Source organism: Sarcophilus harrisii, chromosome 1, assembly GCF_902635505.1.
Source record: "Sarcophilus harrisii chromosome 1, mSarHar1.11, whole genome shotgun sequence".
In the NCBI taxonomy this organism is placed as follows: domain Eukaryota; kingdom Metazoa; phylum Chordata; class Mammalia; order Dasyuromorphia; family Dasyuridae; genus Sarcophilus; species Sarcophilus harrisii.
The window spans coordinates 705,598,561-705,615,313 of NC_045426.1; the positions used below are offsets into that span (position 1 = coordinate 705,598,561).

Sequence of the window (16,753 nt, forward strand, 5' to 3'; positions counted from 1 at the left end):
TAATTTATATAAATTATCTGTGCACGTGTTTTGAAGATTAAAAAGCTTTAAAATTAAAAAAAAAAAAAAAAAAAAGAGTACAGGATTTGAGTCAAGAAGGCCTGCGTTTCATTCTGCCTCAGACACTTAAGTGAGTGAGACCCTGTACTAGTGCTTAGCATGGTACCTCGCATGCAGTAGGTGCCTAATAAATGCAGCAGGAAGATCCAGCTTGAATTGAAAGTTGGTGTCAGCTGGGTGATCCTGGCTACCGCCCCTCTTTCCATTTGTTTTCTCATGTCAGATGAGCTGGGGAGGAGAATGGCGAGGTCTCTGCTGAGAAAACCTCAGAGGGCATCATGGGGAGCCGACGTGAGGGAAACAGCAGAACCGCCTGTGGGCCGGCGTGGGACAGAGCGACAGAGAGGTGCTTAATACGTGCTCATTGCCCGCTGGAAACAGCAGGTGCCTAATAAGTGCTGACAGGCCCAGAGCCAGGGCCAGAGGAGTCTCGGGGTTCAGCCCGAGGGCGACCAGGTTTTGTTGTTGTGGTTAGTCATTGTTTTCACGGGGACCGGCGGGAGGGAGCCCAAGCCCCGCGGGAGGGGCGAGTCCGGACTGCTTGTCGCGTCTCTCCCAGGTCTCCTCCGCCAACGAAGTCCCGGACCGGGGCGGCTAAGTATGCTCCCCCTGCCTGTGGCGGCCCGGCCTCAAAAGGCAGCACCAGCGGGCCCGCGCACGCGCCCTGCGGAGCGGCGGCCATTTTGGGAGTCCTTCTCGCGGGCTCCGGGGCTCCGACTACATTTCCCAGTAGCCTCTCGGAGGCCATTTGCGAGAAGGAGCGTCCCGGCGTGCTCCGGGAGAGCCCCAAGCGGAGGCTTCTAGAAGTCGTGACGCGCGCGCGGGGGGCGGGGGCCGCTCGTGTCCGCGCCTGCGCTCGTGCCCGCTGCGCGCCTCAGAGGGTCGGGGTCGGGCCGGGGCCGGGGTCGGGAGCGCGCCTGTGAGGAGGAAGAGGAGGAGGAGGAGGAGGAGGAGGAGGAGAAGGCGCTGGAAGTGGAGGGAGACTAGGAGGAGGAGGAGGAAGAGCCGGAGGAAGAGGAGCGGCTTCTCGCCGCGGCCTGTCCGCCCGCCATGGCCGCGCTGGGCCGGCCCTTCCCGGGGCTGCCCCTCAGCCTGCAGGCGCCGCCGCAGCCCTCCTTCCACGGCCGCCCCTTCCCGGGCCCGGGGGCCCCCGGCCCCGCCGCCCCCGGCCCGGCCGGGCCCCGGAACCCCGCGCCCCGAGGCCGGTGAGTGGGGGGCCCGGCGGGGTCCGGCGGCGCGGCGGGAGGGGGAGATGGGGGGAGGAGCCCGTGCCCTGCCCCTTCCTCACGCCCCCTCCGGCCCGCTTCCGGGAGCCCCCGGGGCGCCCCAGCCGCGGCTCCTCCCGCTCCTCCCGGCCCGGGTCCGCCTGTCCTCCGCCTGCCTCGCGTGCCGGGGGCCCCGTTCTCCCCATCACTCGTGTCCCCGGGGGTCCCCCGTTCTCCCGCTCCCGTGTCCGCCTGTCTCCCCATTCTTCGTGTCCCCGGGGATCCCCCGTTCTCACGGCTGTCTGCCTGTCCCCCCATTCTTCGTGTCCCCGGGGGTCCCCCATTCTCACAGCTGTCCACCTGTCCCCCCATTACTCATGTCCCCGGGGGTCTCCCGCTCCCGTGTCCACCTGTCTCCCCATTCTTCGTGTCCCCGGGGATCCCCCATTCTCACGCTGTCTACCTATCTCCCCTATTACTGATGTCCCCGGGGGTCCCCATTCTCCCGCTCCCGTGTCCGCCTGTCTCCCCATCACTTGTGTCCCCGGGAGTCCCCCGTTCTCACGGCTGTCTGCCTGTCTCCCCATCACTCGTGTCCCCGGGGGTCCCCCGTTCTCACGGCTGCCTGCCTGTCTCCCCATCACTCGTGTCCCTGGGGGTCCCCGTTCTCCCGCTCCCGTGTCCTCCTGTCTCCCCATCACTCGTGTCCCCGGGGGTCCCCCGTTCTCACGGCTGTCTGCCTGTCCCCCCATCACTCGTGTCCCCGGGGGTCCCCCGTTCTCACAGCTGTCCACCTGTCCCCTCATTACTCATGTCCCTGGGAATCCCCCATTCTCACGCTGTCTACCTGTCTCCCCCATTACTCATGTCCCTGGGGGTACCCCGTTCTCCCACTCCAGTGTCCCCTGTCTCTCCTCACATCCCGGGAATCCCCCATTCTCACAGCTGCCTGTCTCCCATTCTCCTGCTCCAGTGTCTACCTGTCTCCCCTTTTCCTCATGTCCCCAGGGATCCCCCCATTCTCACAGTTCAATGTCTACCTGTTTCCCCATTACTCGTTTCCCTGGGGATCCCCCCGTTTTCACAGTGTCTACCTGTCCCCCACATTCTTCATATCCCTGGGGGTTCCCCATTCTTACAGCTGCCTGTCTCCCATTTCATCTCCCCAGGGATCCCCTCATCTCTCAGTCCAATGTCTTCCCCTTTTCCTCACGTCCCTGGGGGTCGCTCCCAGGGCGTCCTTACTGCTCCCCCTTTCCCTAGAAGGGGCTGTTCTCCTTTTCCTTCTGGCCAAGAGTCTTCCTGGCCCTCCCTCCCAGGCTTGGTCTGTCACTGGGCCGTCCCTTCCTCCTGCCAGTCATCGCCCACCTAGGCTGTATATGTGTGCCTACAGTTGTCCCCCCACATGCATACCGCGCACACAGCTGTTGTCCCCTGCGTGCACACATTCACTGGCCTCTGAGTGGCCCCCACCCGCCCGAGCTCCTGGAGACCCCGTCTGCCTCGTGCCTTTCCTTGGCCCTGGGCCTGACTCGCAGGAGGCACTTCTCTCCTGGGCCTCCCTCAGTTTCCTTCTATTCACCAGAAGAGGTTCAGCCTCCCCCCCACCTTTACTCCCCCCTCCCCTCCCCTCTGCCGGGATTGGGCCTCCTCCTTTGGGAGCTTCCAGAATCGGCCCCGGGCCAGGGCTTTAGGCTGGGGATACCAGAAGGTGCCGGCCCAGCTGGCCCCACAAGATGCTTTTCTATGGCCTGGAGTCCCTGCATCTCTTACTTTTTTCTGGGTTGGTCCCAGCCCCCCCTATGTGCAGGCTCCTAGAGGCTCTGCTGGGTGGGGACTGGGGGAGGGAGAGTTCAGGATCCCACCTGCGTTGGCTTGAGCCCTCCTGGTCTCCCCCCTCGAGCCTCTCGGGGACCCTGGGAAGGAGGACCTGAGCCACGGGTACCTCCTTGCTGTGTGAGACAGGGGCTAGACTCAGGTTGATCCCGGCATATGGATCACCTTGTACCCATGGGAAGCCCCGTTCCCTCATTCCCTTCCCCAACAGATTGGATGCTTCTAGACCGACTACTCGGGGCCCTGAACGACAGGGCCAGGAACAGGCTGCGTGGCTAGCTTTGAAAAACCCTCGGTTCCCCTGCAGCCTCCCTGAGATGCAGGAACACTCAGCGCAGTCCTTCTGGGGCAGGTTAACATTTGTAAAACACGTGGCCAAATCAAATGTGATCTGATCCTCCGATTTCCCTGGGAGCCAGTGCTGTGTTAGCCGGGCTTACGGAGCTTCTGCGGCTTCCCGGGCCTCCCTTGGCTGGAAGTGAGAGCCTCCCGGGGCCCTCCCCTGAGCGGCTCTTTAAGAGCTCCATGGAAGCTTTGCCCCTGGCTCTAACTTCCCTTCCCCGGCCCCTTCTTCTCATCACCTTTTATGGCTCTCCTCCCGCCTCTCTCTCCTGCATCCCATCTCCCTTAGAACTGGAAGAACACGAGCTGTAAAGTGACCAGGGACCTTACAAGTCACCTGGTCCGGCCCCCATGTTTGACAGGCTGGGGAAGTAACTTGTGCAAGGTCCCAGGGGGTCAGGTAGCCAGGATCAGAGTGTTCCTTGCTCTGCTCAGAGTGGGAGTCCCTCTCCCAATGAAGATGGTCAGTGGTTTCCTCCTGCTTGTAGAAAGGATGTAAGCTTCTTGGCCTGGTGTGACATTCAAGGCCCATTTCATAAGGCTGACTTCCCCTGCTTTAGTCAAACGGACAGGTCATTGTTTCCAGGCTTTTGCCCCTGGCCTCCTAATCCCACATGGACCTCCTCCATCTCCCCATCAAACACCCTCCTCCGGTGCTTTTCTTGTAACCCCTCTGCAACCTCTTCCCCGATTTCCCATGGCTCCTCTGCTTCCCTGGAAGTCCTCTATCCCTCCTGGGAATCTTTGACTCCTCACTCTCAGTAAGCCCTTCCATATGCAGGTGCTAGATAGATGGGCAGATACAAAGGTGGAAAGAAATGGTTTTCAGAGTTTTCTGGAGAGAAGGTTGTGTGGGGCAAAAATAACAAGAATAGCATTTCCAGAGTAAATTTGCAAAGTGCTTTTAAAAATATCTCATTTTATCCTGGGAGGAGGTGATTCTCATTTTACAGATGAGGAAACTGAGGTAGAAGTCAATTCAGTGTCCTATTCTGTAAAATATGGATTACCTCCCAAGGTTATTATGATGATAAAATGAATGATATTTGTGAAGCACCTAGCAAATTTTAAAGTGTACAAATAGTCACTGTATTGTTTCTGCCCAAAATCATCCAGCTAGTACATTTCTGAGTGGATTTCAACTTGGGTCTTCTTGACTCCAGGTTCCGCTCTCTACTGTAGTACCTTGCTGCCTCTGCCTCACAGGCACACAAACAGATGCACATCCCTGTGCCCTTACAAGCTCTGTGAGGTGTTTGATTAGATAAGTATAACCCAGGGCAGCCCGAGATAAGTGCTGTGGAGGAGGAAGAAACACTTGGAGCTAGTTGAGTTGCTTTCTCTAACCTGTATTAGTGTTCCTGTGCCCCTTCTATCCCTCCCCCTCCCACCTCCCATTAGATTGTGAGTTCTTTGAGGGCTGAGCCTCTCCTTTACTATCTTATCTGCAGTCCCTCATTAGGGCCTTTCTCAGATTGGAGCCTGGATTGCCCCAAGGGCCCCTGATGACTCACCACAGTCTTCCCATAGGAGGAATTCTAATAATATGGAGACAGATGGAATAAAATGCACATCTCAGCCCACAGGGAGGGGAAGAAACAAGAGCTGTACAAAATACAAAAGAGCCTGGGATTTGAAAACTTTTTCATCTAGTATGTAGGTGCCCTGTTTCCTGTAAGCATCCAAATATTCGGTGAAAAGCTATCGTGCTTTAATTTACCACAATATGTAAAAGGTTATTTAACTAAAAGAATTTTTACCAATTAATGAATTGTCCTTCTATTGACAGAATCTCAGTTCGCTATAGAAAGAAACACAAGCGAGAAGAAGAAGATGATAGGTGAGTTGCTTTTCATTTCTACAACTGAATGTTAATTTCAATTGGATTTTCCCCTCCTGGTTTACTGGCAGCTTGATAGGTCTTTAAAGATTGTATGTATTTATTTAGGATTCTTGGTCATAAAATTTTAGAGTTGGAACGAACTCTAAGGCACTTTCTAACTACCCCACCCTTCCCATTTTCAGGTGAAGAAACAAGAAGTAATGTCCCCTAGTCTTTGGCTCTCTGTATTAGCTTCATAGAATTTCTCTTCCTTGTATCATCTTTGTGAAACAAAGGTTAACATAGCCCCTCTAGTTTAGAGGCATCAAGATGGACACAAAATTGCAAGAGTATAGTTCAGAGCCATGTCAGGAGAAGCTGTTTGGCCTGGGAAGGTAAAACTCAGGCCCAGCGTGGAGCCACTTCCCTAGGCTTTAAGCTTAATGGTTAGCTTTCAGTTCCATATGAAGAATAAACTTCCCAAACCAGGCAGCGGAGGATAGTGGACAGATTGCTGGACTTTCAGTTAGGAGGCTGCATTTAAATTCTGCCTCGCACCCTAACTGTGAAGGTGCTGCTGACCTATTAATTAGGGAAGAAGCAAAATTGCATTTCCAGAGTAAATTTGCAAAGTTTGCAAAGTGCTTTTAAAAATACCTCATTTTATCCTGGGAGGTGATTCTCTCTCATTTTACAGATGAGGAAACTGAGGTAGAAGTCAATTCAGTGTCCTGTTCTGTAAAATATGGATTACCTCCCAAGGTTATTGTGATGGTAAATGAGGTGATATTTGTGAAGCACCTAGCAAATTTTAAATTTAGTGCTTCAAGAATGGGCAAGAAAGAGAAAAACTCCCAGTGAGGCTTTGGAGCTTGAGAGAAGGGTAAGTGTCTTCTTGCCCTCCCCCAGAGTTACACAGTGAATAAGGGACTGCGGCAGGACTTGAACTCATCTTGTCCAGATTTTGAATCCAGTCCTGCTTTGAGCGTTTAGGGGAAAGTCTAGGGAAGAATGGCTTCCCTGTTAAATGTGCTCAGTTCTTAAGTGGTGCTCACCATTGCCTTTTCTGCTAGCCTTTTCAGTCTTGGTCAAAAAGCAGGAATTTTCCCTGGGAAAACTCGATGTTATTTTGTCAATATTTCAGAATCATTAAACTTGGGAACAGGGAGTGATACAAGACAAGAATGTATGTGTCTGACCAGAGGGCTGGATCTCTTAAGGCCGAGTCCTAGCTTTGCTGGTCTGTGCCTGGGTGAAGGAAGCCCCTAGAGTATGGGAGTTCTGTCTATTTAATGTTGTCCAACTCCTAGCTGAGCATTATGTGCATGGCTTTTGTAAATACTACCTTGGGATGACTTGTTCATCCCAATAACAGGAACAAGAGAATTCTTTTAGGTTGTAAAGGGAATGTCCCCTAAAGCAGAAAAAGTGCCCAACTCCCCCCTTCCTTCCCACCCCTAATCCTATGGTTAGGTATCAACCATATAAGTCCAGATGGCAGCCTTCTGACTTCATGGAAAGAAACAATAAAGTCACATTACTAACACCTGGGAAATTTGGAACATAGACTCATGAAGAAGGCTTTCCCTGCCACCAGAGAACAGGCAGAGGTTGTCTTGCTGTCCAGCAGGATGGTCCCAGGCTTTTGTACTGCAGTGGCAGGGGACCAGAGAGAGCCTTGTTGCTAACAATTTGCAGGTACTCTTGGCACAAGGTAACACCTCCCACTTGGGTGCCATGTCAGCGAGACATGAATCGTACTCCCTTTGTGACAGGGTTACCTATTTGATTAAGGGGGGACTGCTATAGATATACTTTTCCTAGCTTTTACTCAAGTATTTGACAAAGAAACTGCTACTATTGTTTTGGAGAAAATGAGCAGCGCGCTGGGCATAAGGATTATGGAGGAGATGCATTCAGAGCTGGTGGATGGCTCCTCCAATGGGGGAGCCGAGGGATTGTGCCAGACCCTGGGACGAAGGTGGAGATGACATGCTCATCACATTAGCAGGGGCGCAAGTGTAAGGTTCTGGTTAGCTTTCTGGAGATCTTGGGACCAGCCTTCTTTTCAGTTGAGTAATCACCACAAGAATAGCCAGGGATAAAGTCCAAAGGCCTTTATTGTCTCCTTGCCTGGGGCTTGGGCTAGCTTTCTGGAGGCCCTTCAGATGGGCCTTGGTCTCACTGGGGGGAGTAGGAGCACAGGCCGGCCACCAAGAGGCTGATGAAGATGCAATGTCTCTCTTGAGTCCAAGGGCTTGAGCTCCAGCCTCCAGTCCTCTGTCTTCTCTGAATCTGTCCCTGAGTCTCTCTCTTAGGTCTGACTGACCTCTTAAATACTCTATTGAGTATTACAATTGAATCCATTCATCATACTGAGTATAAGCCAATCATTCTATCACTAGGGAACCATTATTTATTGTACAATTAAATCAGTCACGCTGAACTAGAGAACTCACATGCTGAACTAGATAACCATTGTCTCATCATTTCCACTGAGTTAACACTTGGTAAGAATCCTTGTTTCAAGTACACTTCTCCAGAATTCTGGCCCATTACATAAAAGCTGCAATGACAGAGCATGGGACTGGATCTAATAAAATGAAATTTATTTGCACCTGTTTAACCTCTATCAGATTACTTGAGGTTTTGGGGAGGTAAGGGAGAGAGGGAGAAAAATAAGTAACACAAGGTTTTACAAAAATGAATATTGAAAACTATACATGTATTTGGAAGAATTTTTGAAACAAAATAAGTGTAAGAAGGCAGCCCCGAAAGCCAACCTAATATAATCTTGGACTGCATTGAAATGGACAGGGAGGGGTGGGTTCTAGGAACGAAGCAGATCTGTTCCATCTGTACTCTGTCCTGGCCAAATTACATCTCTCACTTGTATCCTGTTTTGGACACTGTAGTCTAAGGATATTGTTGATAAGATGAAACATGACCAGAGGAGAGTGCCTAGAATGAGGGAGAACCTTTAGTCCATACCATGGGAGAGTTGGTGGAAGGAATGGGGATTTTGCAGTCTGGACAAGTGTCAGAGAGTGTGGTGGCATCTGCAAATAATTGAAGGGGGGCTCTCAGATGCAAGACTTAATCTGTTTGGCTGACAGGCAGAGCCCAGAGCATTCAGGCTTGCTATCAGAAAAGGCTTCTACAGCAAGAGCTGTCTCTGGACAGCTGCAGGAGAAGGTGATGGTCATTCATCAGAGTTCTCTGGCAGAGGCTTTTCCTAGAGTCGGGAGTCCTTTGTGGGCTAGCCTTGGACCTGAGGGCCTAGCTTGGGATTGCCAAATATGCTTTTGTGACTTAGTGATGAAAAAGGCAGATGCTCAGCATATAAAGGGGCTCAGAGCTGTTGTCCTTATCCTGATGTCCATGAGGGCTTTCTCCTGTTCCAAATCTGAGAAGTTTCTCTCTGATTTGTAACAAGCTCTAAAATATCCTGATATTTACTAAATAACTTTATTTTTCCAGTTGTCCTCTCAGAAAGAAGAGACTGACAGAACCTGCGCTCTGTGCCAGTCCTGGTGACTGGCTCCTGCCTGCCCATCAGGGCATAGAGAGTCCCGAGGCAAGTGAGTGCAGGGCTGGCCTCTCTGCATCCGGAATGTTTGATGTTCTCTGTGAGGAAATGGATCAGACAACGGGAGAGCAGCAGTGTGAGGCTGCCCGAAGGAAGCTTCAGGAGATCGAAGACAGGTAAAGAGGGCTTGTGTGAGCTGCGGGCAGGGCAGCGCACTCCTGGTGCTGACCCTGCTGCTCCAGGAGGGCTCATCCCTCCCCTTCAGGCTCGGGAGCTTAAATTATTAAGAATTAAATTATTAAGAAATAGGAAACACACTTTAATTTTTTAAAGCCAAGGGTATGATATGCTGTTTAAATGTTTCTGCATTTAGTCAGCAAAAAGGATTTTGCCCCTACTGTATGTAAGGAGCTCTGAGGGATATATGCTTTATTGTCAAATAGAATAGTTGTTTGTTTTTTACTAAGCCTTTCTGACATACTAATTTTAAAAAAAAAAATTAGTATTTTCCCCTGTTACTTCTAAAAATAATTTTAAACATTTAAAAAAATTTTTTTTCTAAATTCTCTCCTCTCTTTCTCTTTCTCTTCCTCCTTTCCCTCTTTCTGAAATACTGATTAAACAGTGTTTTTGTTTGTATACCACTCTCTTCTTTAAGTTACAGGCTATCCCTTTCATTTATTGCTTTTCTTTTCTTTCTTTTGAGGCAGAATTATATGACGTGCCCAAGATCACACAGCTAGTAAATGTTCGACTGCAAGGCTGATGCTTTATCCTGTGCCACCCAATTGCCTGCATTTATCACTTTTCCTAACCCTTCTCCAGGTTTGGTAGATTCATCAGTTTGACTAGTAATGAAGTGTCCCTTTCTTTGCTTCTCCTGCTTTCTTGATTTATTCAGGATAATTGATGAAGATGAAGAAGTTGAAGCTGACCGACGCATCAGTGACCTGCCTAGTCTTGTTCTATCGGACACTCTGAAGACAAGCCTGAAGAGTGGCTTTGATGAAGTCCTCACAAAGAAAATCATTGAGTCCATGTAAGTTCTCTTTGAAGGCTTCCATTTGTCTCTTGCTATAAAAGAACAAGAGTCTTGTACTTCATTTCTCATTCTTTTTCAGTGATGGTGGAGAAAGTTGAAGGGAAATAGGGTACATTTTTGCTGATTGAAAGAAAATTTTAATTTTAAAAATTATCTCTGTGGGAGACACAAGAGGTAAGGACAAATTTCATCCTTGTCAGAACTATTTGTAGAAATTTCCCTGCCCTGCCCTGCCCTCTTCTTGAATCCAAGACCTAATACTGAGTAACAGTTACAATATTTGTCTCTTGGTGGTTATTAAGTAGTTTCTTCTGGGTGGTGGATGAAGTTCAGTTGGGCTATTATCTCTCTTATCCTTCTGGCAGCTCTTCTTCACTCAGTTAGATAGAAAGTTACCAGGTACTTATCATTCCAGTGTAAAAGTCATCCTAAACCCAGGTCAACAACAATACCCTGATCCATTATTGGGATTACATATGCATAGTGATGCCCTATCCAATCTGATGGATGCTCTCCTGAGTTGTTGCTTGTTCGTTTCATTCTTTTTTAGTGTTTCAAACACATAGTGCAGTAGCTGGCAAATAGGAGGTTCTTAATAAATGCTTATTAATTGGTTGATTAGATATGATTAATAGATCTATTAATAATTATTTATTAAATTAATTAATAATTACTAGATTAGAATAGATTAATCAGATATGATTAAAATCTTTTTAAAATGTTCTGTCTTTTCAGTAATCTCAGACATCATTTCCAAAATACACTTTGATAGTTTCTCACATCCTTCGTAGAAATTTTTTTTTTTTTTAGAGTTAAAATAGTTCTGAAAAGGATGAAATTTATCCTTACCTGCTTTATGCCTCCTGCAGAGATAATTTTTTCAATTAAATTTTTTTCAATCAGAAAAAATGTACATTATTTTCCTTCAACTTTCTACACCATCATTGAAAAAGAATAGGAAATAAAACCTTTATTGCAAACATAGAATAATAAGCAGAACATATTTTGGCATTGGCCATTCCCTTCTCCCCCCAAAATATGTCTCATTCTGTTCTGTGAATATCTCACTTCGCTGTGGGAAGATGAGCAGTATATTTCACGATTAGTTCTCCAGAATCATCAGTTTTTACATTTAAGTCTTTCAAAGTTGCTTGTCCTTTTTTGTCATTGTATAAGTTCTGGTTCTGCTCACTTCATCCTCCATCAGTTCATACAAATCTTCCCAGGTTTCTCTGAAACCATCCCTTTGTCACACTTATTCTAGCAATTAGAACTTCTTCAGCTACTTCCTGATGGAGCCCCCATATTCATTCTTTTCCCCCTCAAAAAGAACTATATGAATATCCTTAGAATTTGTTTAGATTAGGTCTAACTCCTCCCTTAATTTATCTTTCCTCTAATTCTTCCTTTCCCTTTTTCCTTCAAGGCATAACAGAACTATTTCTGGGTTTTTCTGTCTAAATAACTTTATGTAACCTCTGGCATTTCAAAAGGAACACATACATCCTCTCCTGTCACCAAAATATAAGCAGTTTATCCTTGTTTAACGTAGTTTCTTAGTTTGTTCAATTTCACCTTTTTACATTTCTCTTGATTCCTATGTTTGTGTTTTTTCCAGGAGTGCTTAGTTCATTAAGGTCCATTTTTTCCCCATGTAGAACTAGAATATGTCTTTTTAATAGAAAAATAAGTTATTCTTGGTTATAAACCTATATCTTTTGTTTTCTGGACTGTTGTATTCCAAGCTCTATACTCCTTCATAGTGGTTGCTACTAAATTGTGTGTGGTCCTGACCATGGCTTTTTAGTATTTGTGATTTTTAGGATGTTTGTTGCTTAGACAAGATTTTACCTATTGTAGAAGTTTTTAATTCCTTTTCCAATTTCTTCTGTACCTCTCATTTTTTCCTAGACCTCTCATTTATAAACACATTTTTGATTCTTTTTAATTCCTGTTTTATCTTTTCCAGCGATTCTAGTTGAATTTGTGTCCAAGCTTTGTTTTTCTTTGAGATTTTATAGATATTTTGGAGTCATTCTCTTCTGGGTTCGTTTCTTAAGCATCCTGTTGCCATAAGCAACATAACAGCTTGTTATGATAAGATAATTTTGTTTGTATTTCCTAAATTCAGACTTGATATTAGAGCCAGACTCTGCACAATTATGGAGAGAAGACCTGATCTGATCCTGCTGTTATTTTGATGGACTATTACATCTTATATTATTCCAAGCCCTGAGGGACAGCTTATTTGGGGTCTGGCAAACTTTCAATGCTCACAAAGTGGTCTGAGCCAGGACACAGTCTGATCACTGCCCCCTGGTCCGAATTCTGCCAATTGCAGCAGATTTGGCCTGTGGGCTTTGCTTCCGAGGTTCAGTAGATTTCTGTTGAACGCAGCCCTTATTAGCCAGCTGAGAAGCTCTGCTCTTTCAGAGCCACAGAACTGAAGCTTTCTCCTTGGTTTGGAATTCTTGTCCTGATTGTTATGCTGTAGGCTTCCAACTGAGCTGGAGGCTAAAATGAGACCCGGCTCTGCTGGTGGTTTCTTGTCCAGTATATAGTCTTGACTGGTGACTGGTCTCTTCAGCCTGGAAGCAACTCCCTGGCCTCAAATCCCCTCCCCAGCCCTGTCACTTGGAACTTGGTAGTGAGCAACAGAACCACCTGTTGGAACCTGTTCCTGCACTGCGCAAGGTTTAAGCTTCTCTGTGCTGTATCTGAGATGTTTCTTCCAGGTACACTCTTGGCCAAATCCTGTGTTGGTGTTCTTAGACCTCTCTGTCTCCTTCTGCTGACCTTAGCTGAGAAAATGACTCACTGTGTGAGTCACATTTTTATTCCCCCTTGGATTTTCTGATGAGAATTTGGTCTGGTGTGTTTTCTAGATATTTTTGAAGAGATTTTTTTGGGGGTGGAGCTCACTATATAGCCTTTCTGTTTCTCCACCATCTTGGCTCCTATGACACACAATTTTAACAGATTTAGGTGACCTTTCCCCAGATAAAGAAAGGGTGTGAAACGTGCAGAAATGTTTGTGGCAATCATTTTTGCAGTAGCAAGAAACTGGAGACTAAGGGGATGCCCATCAGTTGGAGAATGGCCGAATAAGTTGTGGTATATGAATGTTATGAAATACTATTGTTCTGTAAGAAACAATAAGCAGGGGCAGCTAGGTGGCTCAGTGGATAGAACACCAGCCCTGAAGTCAGGAGGACCTGAGGTTCAAATCTGGGCTCAGATACTTAACACTTCCCAGCTGTGTGAGCCTGGGCAATCCCTTAACCCCAATTGCCTCAGCAAAAAGAAAAAAGAAAAAAAGAAACAATAAGTAGAATGATTGCAGAGAAGCCTGGAGAGATGAACTGATGCTAAGTGAAATGAGCAGAAATGAAGACATCATTGTACACAGCAGCAACAAGATTATTCGATGATCAATTTGTGGCTCTCTTCAACAATGAGATGATTCAGACCAGTTCTAATTGTTTAATGATGAAGAGAGCCATTTACATGCAGAGAGAGACTATGGGAACTGAGTGTGGATCACAACATAGCATTTTCATTTTTCCTGTTGTTGTTTGCTTGCATTTTATTTTCTTTCTCATTTTTTTTCCTGTTTGATTTGATTTTTCTTGTGCAGCAAAATAATTGTATGAATATGTATGCATATTTTAAGAAAAGGATGTGAATAATGAGGATCTGCTAGAGGCAGAGGCAGATTCTCCTGAATCCTTTTCCATTCTCCCTCCCTCTGCAACTACCTCATTGTTTACCACTTTGTTTTTATTTTGTATTCTCTAGATACTTATACTCATTGACTTTCCTGATAGAACTTCAGCTCCCTGAGGGCAGGGACTCTCATTTTTGTCTCTGTATTCGCAGCCTCCATGGTGCCTAGCACATAGGTGTGCTTAAAAATGCTTCTTAGTTGGTTATCATGCCAGCGATTCTCTCTTCCAAATCAGTTTGATTTTCAGGTGTAAGGTTTAGGTAGGAAACATTAGCATACGTCCTGTGACTCCATTTGTCAGGCGCTTTAATTACAAACTATATTTCATTTCATTTCTTAGGAGCCGTCCTTCCATGGAGTTGGTCCTCTGGAAACCTCTTCCGGAACTCCTTCCGGATAAGCCAAAGCCTTCACCTTGTGCTAAGAACTACGAAGAAAAGTCTGGAAGGGACCAAAGTAAGCACACGGGAGCTGGCGCTGCTTTCCACCAACAGACTGAGCTCTTTTCTGAGCCCCAACAAATAGGGGTGCCCCTCTACAGTAGCCTAGACGCAGCCAGCTGCACAGAGGAAGAGATGGAACTTTAGAAAATCGGTTCAAAATCTTGTGTGAAATTCTTGAAGGCTCTTTTATTGGTTGTGTAAGCCTCTTAGCCTAAGGACTTGAAAGTTGTATGTGGGGTATAATATCTCTACCTGTGATTTATAAAAAAAAAAAATCTTGATTTGGGCAGCTTCTTACTGGATTCAGCATCTTCCCAAGGAAGCTTCTCTTTGGAGTAAGCTGTCTTCCAGGAGGCTTATTGGGAATGTCAAATCACTGCCTGTGGGAAAAAGTTAGAGGAATTGGATGTCAGGTATCAGGTCACCCTTCATATCATCTTCTGAACATTAAAAGCTTTTGGGAGAATGCTCTCCTTGAGATGTTCAGAAAACAAATCGGGAGAGAGAGGTTTGGCTGTTAAGACACAGACTCAGTCTTGGCAGAAGTGAATTCAGTTTACATCCATTTCTAGTGAATTAGTGGAAAGAAGGTAAACTGTCTGAACCTCTTGGTCAAGAGCACCAGGGGTTGGAGAGCTTGTGTGCTTGCTGCTCATGGTCTGCTCGCTGGAGTTTCTGCCATTTCTAAAGGGGCTCAACTTTTTGCCTCCGAAGAGCAGTGCAGGGCAGAGAAGGCCTTGGAAGGCTCTACACCTGGTGCTGCTATTATTATTCTGCCTCAGTTTGCTGTACCTAATTGATAAAGCTTGGTGTTTCAGTGATATTTCCGGCCTACTTGGTGTTGGATGGTATAAGTGCTTTGAGTTGAACTTTGATGGTTAAGAGTGTAGCTCGTGTAAATTTGGTGATAGAATGACATCCTTTAGGCAATCCTGAGAAAGTGTTTTCTTTCTGCTAAATCCAGAGTTGAGGGCATAAGAGAAAGGACCGTTGCTTTAGTCAGAGGCTTTGATAGGGCTGGATTTAGAAGCCCAGGAATGAGTTGGTGATCTGAGCTGGCAGAGGGCCTCTGTTGGGATATACAGAATTAGCCTGTTGGCTCGGTGCTCCGCCTATCACAATGACCTCACACTTGATAATTCTCCTGCCATTAGGGAACCATCCAAGCTTCTGCACTGGAGATGTGGAGATCGAGGGTTTGGTTCTCTCAGGAGGGGCTTGTCCAGAGAGCAGTTGACTTGAGCTGCCACACGGATTAGGTCCCTCAGTCCCTCGACTATGAAAAAAGTTTTGTGCAAAGGTCTTTCCATGCCACAGGTTGGGACTGACTTGGCAGAACCCTCCCCCTTTGAAGCAGTCCGATCATCCAGATAGGAAGCTTTGTGTCCATAGAGCGGGTTCCAGGACTCGACTCCCTCGCCTTGTTGAAGCTCTCGCTGAAGTCTCTGGCCTCGGAGAAGGCCAGCCTGCCACTGGGTCTGGTTCTGCTCTTGCCTCTGTTGCTTTGGCTTTCACTATTTCTGCCTGTATAGTCAGGAAAAATAAATGTAATGTTTAATATTTAAACTATTTAATGTCTATACAGGAAAAAGCTATTCACATTTCAAACCAGTATTGAAGCCAGATGGAAACCAGCTAATCATTTCTTATTCTTGGACTTGGAGCTGAATGTAAAGTGTCCTTAGAAATGTGTCCCGTCTTGTTCCTCTCTTTTGGAGGCTGGCTGACCCTGCTCAACTCATGGGAACTGGCCAGCTCCAGCCCCAGTGTCATTCTTTCCTGGGACCAACGTGTAAATGGTGTAGTTGAAAAGGTGGTTGGAGTGCAGAGTACTCTGGGGGGGGGGGGTAGCAAGAGGACTAACGGGCAACATCCCAGAAGTTGGGGTGAGCTCCGGTGGGAGGGAGGGCAGAAAATGCGAATCAGGCTCCCACACCAGGGGCTCCCCTTCATGGTTGAGCAGAAGCACGCTGGTGGGCGTGCAGCTCTGAACGAGAAGGTCTCTGACCTGGGGAGCCTCGGGAAACTTGGGGTCGGGGAGAGTCATGACTCTCAGACCCGTTTATTTCTGCAGAGAACTAAGTATTTCATGTTCCTTTCTGGGCTTTCATTCCCTCACTTGTATTGATGACAGACATTGTTCTTTCTTCACCCCCTTTGGTGCTGACTTCTCTGAGCCATCCCCTTGGCTCTTACTTTGCCTCAGCTTTTTTTTTTTCCCTTTCCTTTTTTTTTTTTTTTTTGGTAGCATCACGCTTCAGCTTTTTGAAAGGCCTTAGGGGTTTCCTAGTGAGTTAACTTGTATATTTTGTTTCATCGGATCCTGCAGCATGGACCAGGAGTCAGTGAGCATTGGAATTGTGAGGAGGGGACTTTTACCTGAAAAGGGACCTCCACAAAGCAAATGTCAATTTTCTACAAGTTCTGACCTATCGTGAAGGGTTTTTGATCACTGCCAAACAAGTGAGGTCAACTCTCACAAACTTGGTCGAAGACGAGAAAGAACTGCTCTCCATCCTTGGAAAAGGGGGAGAGCAAGAGCTATTACAAATGAATGTCGATGCGCAAACTTCACTTGTTAATTTGGGCTTTGTTAGTAACTGGGGATGAGAATGATCTACCAGGGAAATACTGGAAGTTGTTGGCTGTTTTATTTCAAATGAAAATCTGGTCTGTCTGTATGTCATAGTTTTCAATAAATCTTAAGTGTTTTGGATTCTTTAAGATGACTGTGACCCATTTCTCTA

General features: G+C 47.0%; 1 protein-coding gene across 1 annotated transcript; it reads left to right on the forward strand.

The window, feature by feature from the left end:
• Positions 1 to 1,027: 1,027 nt before the first annotated feature.
• On the forward strand, positions 1,028 to 16,730 carry CCDC117 (coiled-coil domain containing 117). Its single transcript, XM_031948831.1, has 5 exons — positions 1,028 to 1,265; positions 5,233 to 5,283; positions 8,746 to 8,970; positions 9,696 to 9,833; positions 13,904 to 16,730. The coding sequence occupies exons 1-5, from the start codon at positions 1,111 to 1,113 to the stop codon at positions 14,148 to 14,150; spliced, it is 816 nt and encodes a 271-aa protein (XP_031804691.1). The 5' UTR covers positions 1,028 to 1,110; the 3' UTR covers positions 14,151 to 16,730.
• The last annotated feature ends 23 nt before the right edge of the window (positions 16,731 to 16,753 follow it).